Source organism: Oncorhynchus kisutch, unplaced genomic scaffold (assembly GCF_002021735.2).
Source record: "Oncorhynchus kisutch isolate 150728-3 unplaced genomic scaffold, Okis_V2 scaffold3963, whole genome shotgun sequence".
Classification (NCBI taxonomy): domain Eukaryota; kingdom Metazoa; phylum Chordata; class Actinopteri; order Salmoniformes; family Salmonidae; genus Oncorhynchus; species Oncorhynchus kisutch.
The window spans coordinates 210,488-232,804 of NW_022265908.1; the positions used below are offsets into that span (position 1 = coordinate 210,488).

Here is a 22,317-nt window from a genome sequence, read left to right on the forward strand (position 1 = left end):
GACTAAGAAGTCACTACAGAGTTAATATAACAATTTAAATGCTAATCCTTCACACATGAAGGCTCACTCATTCGGGGAACAATTGCAATCAATATATATACACTGCTCAAGAAAATAAAGGGAACACTTAAAAAACACAATGCAACTCCAAGTCAATCACACTTCTGTGAAATCAAACTGTCCACTTAGGAAGCAACACTGATTGACAATAAATTTCACATGCTGTTGTGCAAATGGAATAGACAACCGGTAGAAATTATAGGCAATTAGCAAGACACCCCCAATAAAGGAGTGGTTCTGCAGGTGGGGACCACAGACCACTTCTCAGTTCCTATGCTTCCTGGCTGATGTTTTGGTCACTTTGAATGCTGGCGGTGCTTTCACTCTAGTGGTAGCATGAGCCGGAGTCTACAACCCACACAAGTGGTTCAGGTAATGCAGCTCATCCAGGATGGCATATCAATGCGAGCTGTGGCAAGAAGGTTTGAAAGATGAAAAGCAGGTTCACACTGAGCACATGTGACAGACGTGACAGTCTGGAGACGCCGTGGAGAACGTTCTGCTGCCTGCAACATCCTCCAGCATGACCGGTTTGGCGGTGGGTCAGTCATGGTGTGGGGTGGCATTTCTTTGGGGGCCGCACAGCCCTCCATGTGCTCGCCAAAGGTAGCCTGACTGCCAATAGATACCGAGATGAGATCCTCAGACCCCTTGGTGCGGTTGGCCCTGGGTTCCTCCTAATGCAAGACAATGCTAGACCTCATGTGGCTGGAGTGTGTCAGCAGTTCCTGCAAGAGGAAGGCAGTGATGCTATGGACTGGCCCGCCCGTTCCCCAGACCTGAATCCAATTGAGCACATCTGGGACATCATGTCTCGCTCCATCCACCAACGCCACGTTGCACCACAGACTGTCCAGGAGTTAGCGAATGCTTTAGTCCAGGTCTGGCAGGAGATCCCTCAGGAGACCATCCGCCACCTCATCAGGAGCATGCCCAGGTCATACAGGCACGTGGAGGCCACACACACTACTGAACCTCATTTTGACTTGTTTTAAGGACATTACATCAAAGTTGGATCAACCTGAAGTGTGGGTTTCCACTTAAATTTTGAGTGTGACTCCAAATCCAGACCTCCATGGGTTGATACATTTGATTTCCATTGATAATTTTTGTGTGATTTTGTTGTCAGCACATTCAACTATGTAAAGAAAAAAGTATTTAATCAAAATATTTAATTCATTCAGATCTAGGATGTGTTATTTTAGTGTTCCCTTCATTTTTTTGAGCAGTGTATTTACGCTCAGTGTGTCGTCTTGATCGCTGGTGAAAAGTCTTTATTTTGTAGAATTGTCCGTCTCTCTCCCTCTGTCTTGGTTAGAGGGGATAGTTCAAAGTGACATTCTTTATAGAATGGATGTTTCGGCGGTTGTCGTTCTTCTCGTTCAATGATACCGAATTCCTAGTTGCAGACTAGTAATTAATATCAAAGACTTGTTCTCATTCTGTCGGTATCGATAGTCTAAGAGTTTAACCACGTGGTATGGTTAAAGGATTCAGCAATGGTCTGCAACCTTTGGCCATCTCGTAATTGAGGTAAGCTTGGTCTACAACCTTTGTTCCCCTCCTAATGGAGAAAAACATGGTCTGGTGATAATTTCTCAAAGTTGGGTTGCATTCGGATTGGCAGAAAAGGGCTGTCCCAGGATGTCTGACCCTAACTGGGCTCAGGGGCGGTCCAGGATGTCTGACCCTAACTGGGCTCAGGGGCGGTCCAGGATGTCTGACCCTAACTGGGCTCAGGGGTGGTCCAGGATGTCTGACCCTAACTGGGCTCAGGGGCGGTTCAGGAAGTCTGTACAGTATATATAACAGTGTTCCTCTACAGTGTGTATATATAACAGTATTCCTCTACAGTATATATAACAGTATATATACAGTATATATAACAGTGTTCCTCTACAGTATATAACAGTATATCTACAGTATATAACAGTATAACAGTATGGGGGCTACCCCGGCAGAGCGCAGACTGTGGGATACCCCGGCAGAGCGCAGACTGTGGGCTACCCCGGCAGAGTGCAGACTGTGGGCTACCCCGGCAGAGCGCAGACTGTGGGCTACCCCGGCAGACTGGGGGCTACCCCGGCAGACTGGGGGCTACCCCGGCAGAGCGCAGACTGGGGGCTACCCCGGCAGAGAGCAGACTGGGGGTTACCCCGGCAGAGCGCAGACTGGGGGCTACCCCGGCAGAGAGCAGACTGGGGGTTACCCCGGCAGAGAGCAGACTGTGGGCTACCCCGGCAGAGAGCAGACTGGGGGCTACCCCGGCAGACTGGGGGCTACCCCGGCAGAGCGCAGACTGTGGGCTACCCCGGCAGAGAGCAGAATGGGGGCTGCCCCAGCAGACCTCGCTAGACTATAATTATCACAACATGATTATGTTTGTCCTGTTTACAGAAGAGCTTAGAACACCTAAGTTTGTTAATATAGTATTTGTAATGCTTGATGCTCATATTCAATAGTTTTGGGTGGGTTTTTATTTATTTATTTGATTTGGATTAGACAGTGAAGAGGAGAGAGGAATGGTAGGACGGTTTGTGAGTCAGAAGGGCATGAGTCAGCTGTGAACCTGTGCTGACTCTAGTAGTCTAGACTGGACATGTGATCCGGCATGAGTCAGATGTGAACCCGTGCTGACTCTAATAGTCTAGACTGGACATGTGATCCGAGGTCCACCACACTAACTGTTGGACCACACAGAACACAGGGCTCCATACTGTACATTATGGATGTAACTTTCTCTCACAGAAAGGAAACAGAAAGTAAGTAGAAAGGGAACAGAAAGGAAACAGAAAGGGAACAGAAAGGGAACAGAAAGGAAGTAGAAAGGGAACAGAAAGGAAACAGAAAGGAAACAGACAGGGAACAGAAAGGGAACCGAAAGGAAGTAGAAAGGGAACAGAAAGGAAACAGAAAGGAAACAGAAAGGTAGTAGAAAGGGAACAGAAAGGAAGTAGAAAGAGAACAGAAAGGAAACAGAAAGGAAGTAGAAAGGGAACAGAAAGGAAACAGAAAGGGAACAGAAAGGAAGTAGAAAGGAAAAATAAAGGAAGTAGAAAAGGAACAGAAAGGGAGCAGAAAGGAAGTAGAAAGGGAACAGAAAGGAAACAGAAAGGAAGCAGAAAGGGAACAGAAAGGAAACAAAAGGGAAACAGAAAGGGAACAGAAAGGAAGTAGAAAGGGAACAGAAAGGGAACAGAAAGGAAACAGAAAGGAAACAGACAGGGAACAGAAAGGGAACCGAAAGGAAGTAGAAAGGGAACAGAAAGGAAGTAGAAAGGAAACAGAAAGGAAACAGAAAGGAAGTAGAAAGGGAACAGAAAGGAAGTAGAAAGAGAACAGAAAGGAAGTAGAAAGGAAGTAGAAAGGGAACAGAAAGGAAACAGAAAGGAAACAGAAAGGGAACAGAAAGGAAGTAGAAAGGAAAAATAAAGGAAGTAGAAAAGGAACAGAAAGGGAGCAGAAAGAAAACAGAAAGGAAGTAGAAAGGAAACAAAGGAAGTAGAAAGGAAACAGAAAGGAAGTAGAAAGGGAACAGAAAGGAAACAGAAAGGAAGCAGAAAGGGAACAGAAAGGAAACAAAAGGGAAACAGAAAGGGAACAGAAAGGAAGTAGAAAGGAAACAGAAAGGAAACAGAAAGGGAACAGAAAGGAAACAGAATATATAACAGTATTCCTCTACAGTATATATAACAGTATATATACAGTATATATAACAGTGTTCCTCTACAGTATATAACAGTATATCTACAGTATATAACAGTATAACAGTATGGGGGCTACCCCGGCAGAGCGCAGACTGTGGGATACCCCGGCAGAGCGCAGACTGTGGGATACCCAGGCAGAGCGCAGACTGTGGGCTACCCCGGCAGAGCGCAGACTGTGGGCTACCCCGGCAGAGCGCAGACTGTGGGCTACCCCGGCAGACTGTGGGCTACCCCGGCAGACTGTGGGCTACCCCGGCAGACTGTGGGCTACCCCGGCAGAGAGCAGAATGGGGGCTGCCCCAGCAGACCTCGCTAGACTATAATTATCACAACATGATTATGTTTGTCCTGTTTACAGGAGAGCTTAGAACACCTAAGTTTGTTAATATAGTATTTGTAATGCTTGATGCTCATATTCAATAGTTTTGGGTGGGTTTTTATTTATTTATTTGATTTGGATTAGACAGTGAAGAGGAGAGAGGAATGGTAGGACGGTTTGTGAGTCAGAAGGGCATGAGTCAGCTGTGAACCTGTGCTGACTCTAGTAGTCTAGACTGGACATGTGATCCGGCATGAGTCAGATGTGAACCCGTGCTGACTCTAATAGTCTAGACTGGACATGTGATCCGAGGTCCACCACACTAACTGTTGGACCACACAGAACACAGGGCTCCATACTGTACATTATGGATGTAACTTTCTCTCGCAGAAAGGAAACAGAAAGGAAGTAGAAAGGGAACAGAAAGGAAACAGAAAGGGAACAGAAAGGGAACAGAAAGGAAGTACAAAGGGAACAGAAAGGAAACAGATAGGGAACAGAAAGGGAACCGAAAGGAAGTAGAAAGGGAACAGAAAGGAAACAGAAAGGAAACAGACAGGGAACAGAAAGGGAACCGAAAGGAAGTAGAAAGGGAACAGAAAGGAAACAGAAAGGAAACAGACAGGGAACAGAAAGGGAACCGAAAGGAAGTAGAAAGGGAACAGAAAGGAAGTAGAAAGGAAACAGAAAGGAAACAGAAAGGAAGTAGAAAGGGAACAGAAAGGAAGTAGAAAGAGAACAGAAAGGAAACAGAAAGGAAGTAGAAAGGGAACAGAAAGGAAGTAGAAAGAGAACAGAAAGGAAACAGAAAGGAAGTAGAAAGGAAGTAGAAAGGAAACAGAAAGGAAACAGAAAGGGAACAGAAAGGAAACAGAACGGAAGTAGAAAGGGAACAGAAAGGAAGTAGAAAGGGAACAGAAAGGAAGTAGAAAGGAAACAGAAAGGAAACAGAAAGGAAGTAGAAAGGGAACAGAAAGGAAGTAGAAAGAGAACAGAAAGGAAACAGAAAGAGAACAGAAAGGAAACAGAAAGGAAGTAGAAAGGAAGTAGAAAGGGAACAGAAAGGAAACAGAAAGGAAACAGAAAGGGAACAGAAAGGAAGTAGAAAGGAAAAATAAAGGAAGTAGAAAAGAAACAGAAAGGGAACAGAAAGAAAACAGAAAGGAAGTAGAAAGGGAACAGAAAGGAAGTATGTCCACATAGCCTGGTTCCTCTCTAGGTTTCTTCCTAGGTTTTGGCCTTTCTAGGGAGTTTTTCCTAGCCACCGTGCTTCTCCACCTGCATTGCTTGCTGTTTGGGGTTTTAGGCTGGGTTTCTGTACAGCACTTTGAGATATCAGCTGATGTACGAAGGGCTATATAAATAAATTTGATTTGATTTGATTTGATTTGAAGTAGAAAGGGAACAGAAAGGAAACAGAAAGGGACAGAGAGGGAACAGAAAGGAAGGAGAAAGGAAAAGAAGTGAATGTAGAATGCAGGGAGAGTACTCCTGAGATGTTATATTTTATTTAACATTGCCCCATTAAGTCAGAAGTAGCTGTGTTGTAGATCATAATAACCACCTCATAAATCATGTAGAGACAGTCCTGTTGGAATCAATAGAGAGAATCAGCCCTATTGGAAACAAGAGAGAATCAGAGAAGATTACAATTTGGGAGACCTTGGATGTTTGTGTAGGGTGGCCTCTTGACAAGATCGTGAAATAGTGAGTTGGTTTAACAACAAATAGAAGTGATTCCTCAGTGGAGAGGAGAGGAGGGAGGGAGGGAGGGCAGTTTCACACAGTATTACATCTATTACACTACTTCTTTATTTCGGGAAGCACTCAAATGGCACCCTATTCCCTACATTCCTATAGGGCTCTGGTCAAAAGTAGTGCACTATCTCTGGTCAAAAGTAGTGCACTATTTAGGAAATAGGGTGTCATTTGGGACAGTGACTTGTTGTCTCTGAGGGTATACTTTGGTGTGCTACAGTATGATATAGGACTATCATATTCCCCTCCTAGTATACAGCCCTCTCATCTGTCAACACTACTCTGATGTTTGACAGGATTGCTCCTCTCATCAGTCAACACTAGACTGTTGTTGGACAGGATTCCTCCTCTCATCAGTCAACACTACTCTGATGTTGGACAGGATTCCTCCTCTCATCAGTCAACACTAGACTGTTGTTGGACAGGATTCCTCCTCTCATCAGTCAACACTACTCTGATGTTGGACAGGATTCCTCCTCTCATCAGTCAACACTAGACTGTTGTTGGACAGGATTCCTCCTCTCATCAGTCAACACTACTCTGATGTTGGACAGGATTCCTCCTCTCATCAGTCAACACTAGACTGTTGTTGGACAGGATTCCTCCTCTCATCAGTCAACACTACTCTGATGTTGGACAGGATTCCTCCTCTCATCAGTCAACACTACTCTGATGTTGGACAGGATTCCTCCTCTCATCAGTCAACACTACTCTGTTGTTGGACAGGATTCCTCCTCTCATCTGTCAACACTACTCTGTTGTTGGACAGGATTCCTCCTCTCATCAGTCAACACTACTCTGTTGTTGGACAGGATTCCTCCTCTCATCAGTCAACACTACTCTGTTGTTGGTCATGATTACCTCTGTCATCTGTCTTCAACAGTCATCAGTCAACACTACTGTGTTGTTGGACAGGATTCCTCCTCTCATCAGTCAACACAACTCTGTTGTTGAACATGATTACCTCTGTCACCTGTCTGCATCAGTCATCTGTCAACACTACTGTGTTGTTGGACATGATTACCTCTCATCTGTCTGCATCAGTCATCTGTCAACACTAATATGTTGTTGGACATGATTACCTCTGTCATCTGTCTGCATCAGTCATCTGTCAACACTACTGTGTTGTTGGACAGGATTACCCCTCTCATCTGTCAACACTACTGTGTTGTTGGACAGGATTACCTCTGTCACCTGTCTGCATCAGTCATCTGTCAACACTACTGTGTTGTTGGACAGGATTACCTCTGTCACCTGTCTGCATCAGTCATCTGTCAACACTACTGTGTTGTTGGACAGGATTACCCCTCTCATCTGTCAACACTACTGTGTTGTTGGACAGGATTACCTCTGTCACCTGTCTGCATCAGTCATCTGTCAACACTACTGTGTTGTTGGACAGGATTACCTCTGTCACCTGTCTGCATCAGTCATCTGTCAACACTACTGTGTTGTTGGACAGGATTACCCCATTACCACTAGTGTAATGTATTTCTCTCATATCTCTACTTCTACCATTACCACTAGTATCATTTATTCAATGACACATTCAATTAGTTAAAACCCTATTTTAATAGGTATTGCATTTGTTTGTAATTAAGTAGAATGCCCTGCATACTATCTCAGTTAATTCACTGCATCATTAAGGTGTCCAGTTGAGCTTATTTTTTAACCTACGTAATTGTAGTGTGCGCAGTACTCTATATATTTTGATCTAATTCCCTGAGATCTGGATCTTCTCTGGAAAATCATTATTTTAGTATTTTTGGGGTTTACTGCCAGGGCCCAGGTCGGGTAGTACTGCTCTAGCAGGTCCAGGCTCTGCTGTAGGCCTGGTGCTGTGGGGGTTTACTGCCAGGGCCCAGGTCTGGCAGTACTGCTCTAGCAGGTCCAGGCTCTGCTGTAGGCCATGTGTTGTGGGTGTTTACTGCCAGGGCCCAGGTCTGGCAGTACTGCTGTAGGCCAGGTGCTCTGGGTGACAGCAGGCATAGGTCATCTGCGAAGAGCAGGCATTTAACCTCTAAACTGTGGAGACTAACACCATGAGTTGAGGATTTTTCTAGAATAGTGGCCAATTCATTGATGTAAATATTGAAGACTGCAGGGCTTTTGCAACCCTGGCGAAGGCTCCGCCCCCTGGTTAAAGAATTATGTTCTTTTCTTGACAGTTTTGATGCTGCACATATTGGCAGTAGACATTGATTTAATTATGTCATGTTTTACCCCCTACACCACTTTCAATATCTTTGTAGAACAGTCCTGTATGCCAAATAGAATCAAAAGCTTTTTGGAAGTCGATAAAGCAAGAATACCTTTTAGTATTATTTTGGTGGACATGTCTATCTATCAGGGTGTGTAGGGTGTAAATATGATCAGTTGTGCAATGTTTTGTTATAAATCCAATTTGGCTTTTACTTAAGACATTGTGCTTATTAAGGAAGTTAAGAACTCTTACATTTATGACACTACAGAAAACCTTCCCCAGGTTACTGTTCACACAAATGCCTCTGTAAAACCTTCCCCAGGTTACTGTTCACACAAATGCCTCTGTAAAACCTTCCCCAGGTTACTGTTCACACAAATGCATCTGTAAAACCTTCCCCAGGTTACTGTTCACACAAATGCCTCTGTAAAACCTTCCCCAGGTTACTGTTCACACAAATGCCTCTGTAAAACCTTCCCCAGGTTACTGTTCACACAAATGCCTCTGTAAAACCTTCCCCAGGTTACTGTTCACACAAATGCCTCTGTAAAACCTTCCCCAGGTTACTGTTCACACAAATGCCTCTGTAAAACCTTCCCCAGGTTACTGTTCACACAAATGCCTCTGTAAAACCTTCCCCAGGTTACTGTTCACACAAATGCCTCTGTAAAACCTTCCCCAGGTTACTGTTCACACAAATGCCTCTGTAAAACCTTCCCCAGGTTACTGTTCACACAAATGCCTCTGTAAAACCTTCCCCAGGTTACTGTTCACACAAATGCCTCTGTAAAACCTTCCCCAGGTTACTGTTCACACAAATGCCTCTGTAATTGTTTGGGTCAAATGTGTCTCCGTTCTTAAAGATTGGGGTTATGAGTCCTTGATTCCAGATGTCAGGGAAATAACTTACACTCAGGATTAATATACAGCTTTAATATAGCATATTGACATTTTGCACTAGTGAATTTGAGCATCTGCATCTATCAGTATCCACAGGATAACAGCTCTGTAACATAGTCCAAATTTCAATGAAAATGGATGAACAAACTTTTGCTTAAGCAACTAATGTGTCTAAAACGATGGCTGCTGCCCTGTTACTGCTGCCCTGTTTCTGCTGCCCTGTTACTGCTGCCCTGTTACTGCTGCCCTGTTACTACTGCCCTGTTACTACTGCCCTGTTACTACTGACCTGTTACTACTGCCCTGTTACTGCTGCCCTGTTATTACTGCCCTGTTACTGCTGCCCTGTTACTGCTGCCCTGTTACTGCTGCCCTGTTACTGCTGCCCTGTTACTACTGCCCTGTTACTACTGACCTGTTACTACTGCCCTGTTACTACTGCCCTGTTACTAATGACCTGTTACTGTTGCCCTGTTACTACTGCCCTGTTACTGCTGCCCTGTTACTGCTGACCTGTTACTACTGCCCTGTTACTACTGCCCTGTTACTACTGACCTGTTACTGCTGCCCTGTTACTACTGCCCTGTTTCTGCTGCCCTGTTACTGCTGCCCTGTTACTGCTGCCCTGTTACTACTGCCCTGTTACTACTGCCCTGTTACTACTGCCCTGTTACTACTGCCCTGTTACTACTGCCCTGTTACTACTGACCTGTTACTACTGCCCTGTTACTACTGCCCTGTTACTACTGCCCTGTTACTACTGACCTGTTACTACTGCCCAGGGCTGCCCTGTTACTACTGCCATGTTACTACTGCCCTGTTACTACTGCCCTGTTACTACTGACCTGTTACTACTGCCCTGTTACTACTGCCCTGTTACTACTGACCTGTTACTGCTGCCCTGTTACTACTGCCGTGTTACTACTGCCCTGTTACTACTGCCTTGTTACTGCTGACCTGTTATTACTGACCTGTTACTACTGCCCTGTTACTACTGCCCTGTTACTACTGACCTGTTACTGCTGCCCTGTTAGTACTGCCCTGTTACTACTGCCCTGTTACTACTGCCCTGTTACTGCTGACCTGTTATTACTGACCTGTTACTACTGCCCTGTTACTACTGACCTGTTACTGCTGCCCTGTTAGTACTGCCCTGTTACTACTGCCCTGTTACTGCTGACCTGTTACTGCTGACCTGTTACTACTGCCCTGTTACTGCTGCCCTGTTACTACTGCCCTGTTACTGCTGCCCTGTTACTGCTGCCCTGTTACTACTGCCATGTTACTACTGCCCTGTTACTGCTGCCCTGTTTCTGCTGCCCTGTTACTACTGACCTGTTACTGCTGCCCTGTTACTGCTGACCTGTTACTGCTGTCCTGTTACTACTGCCATGTTACTACTGCCATGTTAGTACTGCCCTGTTACTGCTGCCCTGTTTCTGCTGCCCTGTTACTACTGCCCTGTTACTACTGCCCTGTTACTACTGCCCTGTTACTACTGCCCTGTTACTGCTGCCCTGTTACTGCTGACCTGTTACTACTGATGAATGAAAATGATTTGTTACTCTGTTTCAGACACATAGAGAACTGGACAGGACTTCAGACTCTGAGAGACGTGGACATGGAGCTGTACACTGGACTACAGAGGCTGTAAGTGTTGATACAACAGGGCAGCGTCCCAAGTGTTACCCTATTCCCTATAAATTGCACTACTTTAGAGCCCTATGGCACCCGATTCCCTATATAGTGCACTACTTTAGACCAGGGCCCTATGACACCCTATTCCCTATATAGTGCACTATATTAGACCAGAGCCCTATGCCACCCTATCCCCTATATAGTGCACTACTTTAGACCAGAGCCCTATGGCACCCTATTCTCTATATAGTGCACTACTTTAGACCAGAGCCCGACGGCACCCTATATAGTGCACTACTTTAGATCAGAGCCCTATGGCACCCTATCCCCTATATAATCCACTACTTTTGACTTTTGAAGTAGTGACCTATGTTTAGCAATACAGCCATAGGCAGCTGTCTAAAGAAAGGCTAAGCTATGGGAATATAGACAGCTGTCTTGAGAAAGGCTAAGCTATGGGAATATAGGCAGCTGTCTAAAGAAAGGCTAAGCTATGGGAATATAGGCAGCTGTCTAAAGAAAGGCTAAGCTATGGGAATATAGGCAGCTGTCTGAAGAAAGGCTAAGCTATGGGAATATAGGCAGCTGTCTAAAGAAAGGCTAAGCTATGGGAATATAGGCAGCTGTCTGAAGAAAGGCTAAGCTATGGGAATATAGGCAGCTGTCTAAAGAAAGGCTAAAATATGGGAATATTTGCTGCAAACGTGGAACTAGACCCAGAGAGCTAGCCATGGGAATGTGTCCATTATGGGGACTGGTAGAGGGGGTGCTAGCCATGGGAATGTGTCCATTATGGGGACTGGTAGAGGGGGTGCTAGCCATGGGAATGTGTCCATTATGGGGACTGGTAGAGGGGGTGCTAGCCATGGGAATGTGCCCATTATGGGGACTGGTAGAGGGGGTGCTAGCCATGGGAATGTGTCCATTATGGGGACTGGTAGAGGGGGTGCTAGCCATGGGAATGTGTCCATTATGGGGACTGGTAGAGGGGGTGCTAGCCATGGGAATGTGTCCATTATGGGGACTGGTAGAGGGGGTGCTAGCCATGGGAATGTGTCCATTATGGGGACTGGTAGAGGGGGTGCTAGCCATGGGAATGTGTCCATTATGGGGACTGGTAGAGGGGGTGCTAGCCATGGGAATGTGTCCATTATGGGGACTGGTAGAGCAGCATATGCTGTTTGCACTGTAACTCTTAGAAGAACGGTACAGAATCAATGTGGAGGCTATATACAGGGTGTTACGGTACAGAGTCAATGTGGAGGCTATATACAGGGGGTACCGGTACAGAGTCAATGTGGAAGCTATATACAGGGGGTACCGGTACAGAGTTGATGTAGAGGCTATATACAGGGGGTACCGGTACAGAGTCAATGTGGAGGTTATATACAGGGGGTACCAGTACAGGGTCAATGTGGAGGCTATATACAGGGGGTACCGGTACAGAGTCAATGTGGAGGCTATATACAGGGGGTACCGGTACAGAGTCAATGTGGAGGCTATATATACAGGGGGTACCGGTACAGAGTCAATGTGGAGGCTATATACAGGGGGTACCGGTACAAAGTCAATGTGGAGGCTATATACAGGGTGTTACGGTACAGAATCAATGTGGAGGCTATATACAGGTGGTACCGGTACAGAGTCAATGTGTAGACTATATACAGGTGGTACCGGTATAGAGTCAATGTGGAGGCTATATACAGGGGGTACCGGTACAGAGTCAATGTGGAGACTATGTACAGGGGGTACCGGTACTGTGTCAATGTGGAGGCTATTTACATTGGGTACCAGTACATAGTCAATGTGGAGGCTATATATAGGGGGTACCGGTACAGAGTCAATGTGGAGGCTATATACAGGGTGTACCGGTACAGAGTCAATGTGGAGGCTATATACAGGGGTACCGGTACTATTTGCTCTTTGCATAAATCTGTCCATGACCAAGCTGATTATAATATGACCAAGCTGATTATAATATGACCAAGCTGATTAAAGACCAAGCTGATTATAATATGACCAAGCTGATTAAAGACCAAGGTGATTATAATATGACCAAGCTGATTAAAGACCAAGCTGATTATAATATGACCAAGCTGATTAAAGACCAAGCTGATTAAAGACCAAACTGATTAAAGACCAATCTGATTATAATATGACCAATCTGATTATAATATGACCAAGCTGATTATAATATGACCAAGCTGATTATAATATGACCAAGCTGATTAAAGACCAAGCTGATTATAATATGACCAAGCTGATTATAATATGACCAAGCTGATTATAATATGACCAAGCTGATTATAATATGACCAAGCTGATTAAAGACCAAGCTGATTATAACATGACCAAGCTGATTATAATATGACCAAGCTGATTAAAGACCAAGCTGATTATAATATGACCAAGCTGATTATAATATGACCAAGCTGATTAAAGACCAAGCTGATTATAATATGACCAAGCTGATTAAAGACCAAGCTGATTATAATATGACCAAGCTGATTATAATATGACCAAGCTGATTAAAGACCAAGCTGATTATAATATGACCAAGCTGATTAAAGACCAAGCTGATTATAATATGACCAATCTGATTATAATATGACCAAGCTGATTAAAGACCAAGCTGATTATAATATGACCAAGCTGATTATAATATGACCAAGCTGATTATAATATGACTGAGCTGATTAAAGACCAAGCTGATTAAAGACCAAACTGATTAAAGACCAATCTGATTATAGTAAGACCAATCTGATTATAGTAAGACCAAGCTGATTATAATATGACCAAGCTGATTATAATATGACCAAGCTGATTATACTATGACCAAGCTGATTATAATATGACCAAGCTGATTATAATATGACCAAGCTGATTAAAGACCAAGCTGATTATACTATGACCAAGCTGATTATACTATGACCAAGCTGATTAAAGACCAAGCTGATTATACTATGACCAAGCTGATTATACTATGACCAAGCTGATTATAATATGACCAAGCTGATTAAAGACCAAGCTGATTATACTATGACCAAGCTGATTAAAGACCAAGCTGATTAAAGACCAAGCTGATTATAATGAGACCAAGCTGATTAAAGACCAAGCTGATTAAAGACCAAGCTGATTATAACATGACCAAGCTGATTATAATATGACCAAGCTGATTAAAGACCAAGCTGATTAAAGACCAAGCTGATTAAAGACCAAGCTGATTAAAGACCAAGCTGATTAAAGACCAAGATGATTATAATATGACCAAGCTGATTAAAGACCAAGCTGATTAAAGACCAAGCTGATTAAAGACCAAGCTGATTATAACATGACCAAGCTGATTATAATATGACCAAGCTGATTAAAGACCAAGCTGATTATAATATGACCAAGCTGATTATAATATGACCAAGCTGATTATAATATGACCAAGCTGATTATAATATGACCAAGCTGATTAAAGACCAAGCTGATTAAAGACCAAGCTGATTATAACATGACCAAGCTGATTATAATATGACCAAGCTGATTATAACATGACCAAGCTGATTATAACATGACCAAGCTGATTAAAGACCAAGCTGATTATAATACGACTAAGCTGAATAAAGACCAAGCTGATTAAAGACCAAGCTGATTATAACATGACCAAGCTGATTATAATATGACCAAGCTGATTAAAGACCAAGCTGATTATAATACGACCAAGCTGAATAAAGACCAAGCTGATTATAATATGACCAAGCTGATTATAATAAGACCAAGCTGATTATAATATGACCAAGCTGATTATAATATGACCAAGCTGATTAAAGACCAAGCTGATTAAAGACCAAGCTGATTATAATATGACCAAGCTGATTATAATATGACCAAGCTGATTAAAGACCAAGCTGATTAAAGACCAAGCTGATTATAATAAGACCAAGCTGATTATAATATGACCAAGCTGATTAAAGACCAAGCTGATTAAAGACCAAGCTGATTATAATATGACCAAGCTGATTATAATATGACCAAGCTGATTAAAGACCAAGCTGATTAAAGACCAAGCTGATTAAAGACCAAGCTGATTAAAGACCAAGCTGATTATAATATGACCAAGCTGATTATAATATGACCAAGCTGATTATAATATGACCAAGCTGATTATAATATGACCAAGCTGATTATAATATGACCAAGCTGATTATAATATGACCAAGCTGATTAAAGACCAAGCTGATTAAAGACCAAGCTGATTAAAGACCAAGCTGATTAAAGACCAAGCTGATTATAATATGACCAAGCTGATTATAATATGACCAAGCTGATTATAATATGACCAAGCTGATTATAATAAGACCAAGCTGATTATAATATGACCAAGCTGATTAAAGACCAAGCTGATTATAATATGACCAAGCTGATTAAAGACCAAGCTGATTATAATACGACCAAGCTGATTAAAGACCAAGCTGATTATAATAAGACCAAGCTGATTATAATATGACCAAGCTGATTAAAGACCAAGCTGATTAAAATATGACCAAGCTGATTATAATACGACCAAGCTGATTATAATATGACCAAGCTGATTAAAGACCAAGCTGATTATAATATGACCAAGCTGATTATAATATGACCAAGCTGATTATAATACGACCAAGCTGATTATAATATGACCAAGCTGATTAAAGACCAAGCTGATTATAATAAGACCAAGCTGATTATAATATGACCAAGCTGATTAAAGACCAAGCTGATTATAATATGACCAAGCTGATTATAATATGACCAAGCTGATTATAATATGACCAAGCTGATTATAATATGACCAAGCTGATTAAAGACCAAGCTGATTATAATATGACCAAGCTGATTAAAGACCAAGCTGATTAAAGACCAAGCTGATTATAATATGACCAAGCTGATTATAATATGACCAAGCTGATTAAAGACCAAGCTGATTAAAGACCAAGCTGATTATAATAAGACCAAGCTGATTATAATATGACCAAGCTGATTAAAGACCAAGCTGATTAAAGACCAAGCTGATTATAATAAGACCAAGCTGATTATAATATGACCAAGCTGATTAAAGACCAAGCTGATTAAAGACCAAGCTGATTATAATATGACCAAGCTGATTAAAGACCAAGCTGATTATAATATGACCAAGCTGATTAAAGACCAAGCTGATTATAATACGACCAAGCTGATTAAAGACCAAGCTGATTATAATAAGACCAAGCTGATTATAATAAGACCAAGCTGATTATAATATGACCAAGCTGATTAAAGACCAAGCTGATTAAAATATGACCAAGCTGATTATAATACGACCAAGCTGATTATAATATGACCAAGCTGATTAAAGACCAAGCTGATTATAATATGACCAAGCTGATTATAATATGACCAAGCTGATGACAACATGGGAGAACATTAGAAGACTTCTGCCTTCTGAAATCGTTCAGTACCAACATTAATCACTTCTTCTACTGTCTGTTTGTTCATGTGTCTTTCAGAATCATTATAAACTGCAGTCTGCACTCTATCCAGGCCCGGGCTTTCTCCCAGAACCCTCATCTACGATACATGTGAGTCTATAAATACGAGCTGAACTTTGACTTCAGACAGAACGTCCTGCTGGGCCATGGGGACAGGCTATAATAAAGAGTTCAGGCTGAATGTCTGTCTCTGGGTTGGTAGAGAGGCTTTTATGACACCGACCTACACAACCAAATCAAATCAAATCAAATTTATTTATATAGCCCTTCGTACATCAGCTGATATCTCAAAGTGCTGTACAGAAACCCAGCCTAAAACCCCAAACAGCAAGCAAAGCAGGTGTAGAAGCACGGTGGCTAGGAAAAACTCCCTAGAAAGGCCAATACCTAGGAAGAAACCTAGAGAGGAACCAGGCTATGTGGGGTGGCCAGTCCTCTTCTGGCTGTGCCGGGTGGAGATTATAACAGAACATGGCCAAGATGTTCAAATGTTCATAAATGACCAGCATGGTCGAATAATAATAAGGCAGAACAGTTGAAACTGGAGCAGCAGCACAGTCAGGTGGAAGTTGAAACTGGAGCAGCAGCATGGCCAGGTGGACTGGGGACAGCAAGGAGTCATCATGTCAGGTAGTCCTGGGGCATGGTCCTAGGGCTCAGGTCAGTTGAAACTGGAACAGCAGCATGGCCAGGTGGACTGGGGACAGCAAGGAGTCATCATGTCAGGTAGTCCTGGGGCATGGTCCTAGGGCTCAGGTCCTCCGAGAGAGAGAAAGAAAGAGAGAAGGAGAGAATTAGAGAACGCACACTTAGATTCACACAGGACACCGAATAGGACAGGAGAAGTACTCCAGATATAACAAACTGACCCCAGCCCCCCGACGCATAAACTACTGCAGCATAAATACTGGAGGCTGAGACAGGAGGGGTCAGGAGACACTGTGGCCCCATCCGAGGACACCCCCGGACAGGGCCAAACAGGAAGGATATAACCCCACCCACTTTGCCAAAGCACAGCCCCCACACCACTAGAGGGATATCTTCAACCACCAACTTACCATCCTGAGACAAGGCTGAGTATAGCTCACAAAGATCTCCGCCACGGCACAACCCAAGGGGGGGGCGCCAACCCAGACAGGATGACCACAACAGTGAATCAACCCACTCAGGTGACGCACCCCCTCCAGGGACGGCATGAGAGAGCCCCAGCAAGCCAGTGACTCAGCCCCTGTAATAGGGTTAGAGGCAGAGAATCCCAGTGGAAAGAGGGAACAGTTGGCTGCATGATGCATGACATCAGTGGCTGTCTCTGTGTAACACGTGTCTCAGAGTGACCCCTATGTAACCTTGTCCCTCAGAGTGACCCCTATGTCACCTTGTCCCTCAGAGTGACCCCTATGTAACCTTGTCTCTCAGAGTGACCCCTATGTAATCTTGTCTCTCAGTGTGACCCCTATGTAACCTTGTCTCTCAGAGTGACCCCTATATAACCTTGTCTCTCAGAGTGACCCCTATGTAACCTTGTCTCTCAGTGTGACCCCTATATAACCTTGTCTCTCAGTGTGACCCCTATATAACCTTGTGTCTCAGAGTGACCCCTATGTAACCTTGTCTCTCAGAGTGACCCCTATATAACCTTGTCCCTCAGAGTGACCCCTATATAACCTTGTCTCTCAGAGTGACCCCTATATAACCTTGTGTCTCAGAGTGACCCATATGTAACCTTGTCTCTCAGAGTGACCCCTATATAACCTTGTCCCTCAGAGTGACCCCTATATAACCTTGTCTCTCAGAGTGACCCCTATGTAACCTTGTCTGAGAACATTAGATTAATGTTAGCTCCCTGAGCCTAATTCCCAAGCTTTATCTCAGCAGCTGACACAGTCTTGTGATGTGCATGACACCCAGACTGGAACAGTTGGTGTCAACAGCACAAACAGACTATTAGAAATACCTGACTGGTACATGCCCTTTGTAGAGATATGATACCAATATATGAGACTACTGACTCAACTATATATGAGACTACTCACTCAACTATATATGAGACTACTGACTCAACTATATATGAGACAACTGACTCAACTGTATATGAGACAACTGACTCAACTATATAAGAGACAACTGACTCAACTATATAGGAGACAACTGACTCAATTATATATGAGACAACTGACTCAATTATATATGAGACAACTGACTCAACTATATATGAGACAACTGACTCAACTAAATGAGACAACTGACTCACCTATATATGAGACAACTGACTCACCTATATATGAGACAACTGACTCAACTATATATGAGACAACTGACTCAACTTCATGAGACAACTGACTCAACTTCATATGAGACAACTGACTCAACTGTACATGAGACAATTAATTTGAAACAACTATATATGAGACAACTGACTCAACTTCATATGAGACAACTGACTCAACTATATATGAGACAACTGACTCAACTATATATGAGACAACTGACTCAACTATATATGAGACAACTGACTCAACTTTATATGAGACAACTGACTCAACTATATGTGAGACAACTGACTCAACTATATATGAGACAACTGACTCAACCATATATGAGACAACGGACTCAACTATATATGAGACAACTGACTCAACTTCATTTGAGACAACTGACTCAACTATATATGAGACAACTGACTCAACTTCATTTGAGACAACTGACTCAACTTCATTTGAGACAACTGACTCAACTTCATATGAGACAAACTATTGTTTTGGCAAGTCGGTTAGGGAATCTACTTTGTGCATGACACAAGTAATTTGTCCAACAATTGTTTACAGACAGATTATTTCACTTATAATTCACTGTATCACAATTCCAGTGGGTCAGAAGTTTACATACACTAAGCTGTCTGTGCCTTTAAACAGTTTGGAATATTCCAGAAAATGATGTCATGGCTTTAGAAGCTTTTGAAGGCCTACCTTCAAACTCAGTGCCTCTTTGCTTGACATCATGGGAAAATCAAAAGAAATCAGCCAAGTCCTCAGAATTTTTTTTGTAGACCTCCACAAGTCTGGTTCATCATTGGGAGCAATTTCCAAACACCGGAAGGTACCACATTCATCTGTATAAACACCATGGGACCACGCAGCCGTCATAACGCTCAGGAAGGAGATGCGTTCTGTCACCGAGAGAATAATGTACCTTGGTGCGAGAAGTGCAAATCAATCTTGGAACAACAAACAGCAAAAGCCCTTGTGAAGATGCTGGAGGAAACAGGTACAAAAGTATCTATATCCACAGCAAAACGAGGCCTATATCGACATAACCTGAAATGTCGCTCAGCAAGGAAGAAGCCACTGCTCCAAAACCGCCATAAAAAACAGACTTCGGTTTGCATCTGCACATGGGGACAAAGATCGTACTTTTTGGAGAAATGTCCTCTGGTCTGATGAAACAAAAATAGAACTGTCTGGCCTTATTGACCATCGTTATGTTTGGAGGAAAAAGGGGGAGGCTTGCAAGCCGAAGAACACCATCCCAACCGTGAAGCACGGGGGGGTGCTTTGCTGCAGGAGTTGACTGGTGCACTTCACAAAATAGGTGGCATCATGAGGATGGAAAATGATGTGGATATATTGAAAGCCACATCTCAAGACATCAGTCATGAAGTTATAGCATGGTCGCAAATGGGTCTTCCAAAAGGACAATGACACCAAGTATACTTCCAAAGTTGTGGCAAAATGACTTAAGGACAGCAAAGTCAAGATACTGGAGTAGCCATCACAAAGCCCTGACCTCAATCCTATAGAAAATGTGTGGGCAGAACTGAAAAAGCATGTGCGAGCAAGAAGCCCTACAAACCTGACTCAGTTACACCAGCTCTGTCAGGAGGAATGTGCCAAAATGCACCCAACTTATTGTGGGAAAGTTGTGGAAGGCTACCCGAAACGTTTAAACGACTTGCCAAAACTATAGTTTGTTAAAAAGGAGTTTTAATGACTCCAACCTAAGTGTATCTAAACTTCCGACTTCAACTGTACATATGAGATGAATAATGTAGGATATGTAGGATATGTAGGATATGTAGGATATGTAGGATATGTAGGATATGTAGGATATGTAGGATATGTAGGATATGTAGGATATGTAGGATATGTAGGATATGTAGGATATGTAGGATATGTAGGATATGTAGGATATGTAGGATATGTAGGATATGTAGGATATGTAGGATATGTAGGATATGTAGGATATGTAAACATGATTAAAGTTTAGAGTGACACCTTTATGTATTAAAGTCAGAGAGTTGAGTCTGTTTGTTGGCAGCAGCCTCTCCATGTTAGTGATGGCTGGTTAACAGTCTGATGGCTTGGAGACAGAGAGAGTTGAGTCTGTTTGTTGGGAGCAGCCTCTCCATGTTAGTGATGGCTGGTTAACAGTCTGATGGCTTGGAGACAGAGAGAGTTGAGTCTGTTTGTTGGCAGCAGCCTCTCCATGTTAGTGATGGCTGGTTAACAGTCTGATGGCTTGGAGACAGAGAGAGTTGAGTCTGTTTGTTGGCAGCAGCCTCTCCATGTTAGTGGTGGCTGGTTAACAGTCTGATGGCTTGGAGACAGAGAGAGTTGAGTCTGTTTGTTGGCAGCAGCCTCTCCATGTTAGTGGTGGCTGGTTAACAGTCTGATGGCTTGGAGACAGAGAGAGTTGAGTCTGTTTGTTGGCAGCAGCCTCTCCATGTTAGTGGTGGCTGGTTAACTGTCTGATGGCTTGGAGACAGAGAGAGTTGAGTCTGTTTGTTGGCAGCAGCCTCTCCATGTTAGTGGTGGCTGGTTAACTGTCTGATGGCTTGGAGACAGAGAGAGTTGAGTCTGTTTGTTGGCAGCAGCCTCTCCATGTTAGTGGTGGCTGGTTAACTGTCTGATGGCTTGGAGACAGAGAGAGTTGAGTCTGTTTGTTGGCAGCAGCCTCTCCATGTTAGTGATGGCTGGTTAACAGTCTGATGGCTTGGAGACAGAGAGAGTTGAGTCTGTTTGTTGGGAGCAGCCTCTCCATGTTAGTGGTGGCTGGTTAACTGTCTGATGGCTTGGAGACAGAGAGAGTTGAGTCTGTTTGTTGGCAGCAGCCTCTCCATGTTAGTGATGGCTGTTTAACTGTCTGATGGCTTGGAGACAGAGAGAGTTGAGTCTGTTTGTTGGGAGCAGCCTCTCCATGTTAGTGGTGGCTGGTTAACTGTCTGATGGCTTGGAGACAGAGAGAGTTGAGTCTGTTTGTTGGGAGCAGCCTCTCCATGTTAGTGGTGGCTGGTTAACAGTCTGATGGCTTGGAGACAGAGAGAGTTGAGTCTGTTTGTTGGCAGCAGCCTCTCCATGTTAGTGATGGCTGTTTAACTGTCTGATGGCTTGGAGACAGAGAGAGTTGAGTCTGTTTGTTGGCAGCAGCCTCTCCATGTTAGTGATGGCTGTTTAACAGTCTGATGGCTTGGAGACAGAGAGAGTTGATTCTGTTTGTTGGCAGCAGCCTCTCCATGTTAGTGGTGGCTGGTTAACTGTCTGATGGCTTGGAGACAGAGAGAGTTGAGTCTGTTTGTTGGCAGCAGCCTCTCCATGTTAGTGATGGCTGGTTAACAGTCTGATGGCTTGGAGACAGAGAGAGTTGAGTCTGTTTGTTGGCAGCAGCCTCTCCATGTTAGTGGTGGCTGTTTAACAGTCTGATGGCTTGGAGACAGAGAGAGTTGAGTCTGTTTGTTGGGAGCAGCCTCTCCATGTTAGTGGTGGCTGGTTAACTGTCTGATGGCTTGGAGACAGAGAGAGTTGAGTCTGTTTGTTGGCAGCAGCCTCTCCATGTTAGTGGTGGCTGGTTAACTGTCTGATGGCTTGGAGACAGAGATAGTTGAGTCTGTTTGTTGGCAGCAGCCTCTCCATGTTAGTGGTGGCTGGTTAACTGTCTGATGGCTTGGAGACAGAGAGAGTTGAGTCTGTTTGTTGGGAGCAGCCTCTCCATGTTAGTGATGGCTGTTTAACAGTCTGATGGCTTGGAGACAGAGAGAGTTGAGTCTGTATGTTGGGAGCAGCCTCTCCATGTTAGTGATGGCTGTTTAACAGTCTGATGGCTTGGAGACAGAGAGAGTTGAGTCTGTATGTTGGCAGCAGCCTCTCCATGTTAGTGATGGCTGTTTAACAGTCTGATGGCTTGGAGACAGAGAGAGTTGAGTCTGTTTGTTGGGAGCAGCCTCTCCATGTTAGTGATGGCTGT

At 43.6% G+C, this 22,317-nt stretch overlaps 1 protein-coding gene across 1 annotated transcript in view; it reads left to right on the plus strand.

The window, feature by feature from the left end:
- LOC109884949 (NT-3 growth factor receptor) overlaps positions 1-22,317 on the plus strand; it is a gene marked incomplete at its 3' end in the record, with an annotated part of 60,360 nt that overhangs the window by 8,169 nt on the left and 29,874 nt on the right. Inside the window, exons 2-3 of the mRNA XM_031821346.1 lie at positions 10,523-10,597; positions 16,099-16,170. Of these exons, the coding sequence (XP_031677206.1) occupies positions 10,523-10,597; positions 16,099-16,170 (147 nt within the window). The remainder of the gene's footprint in view (positions 1-10,522; positions 10,598-16,098; positions 16,171-22,317) is intronic.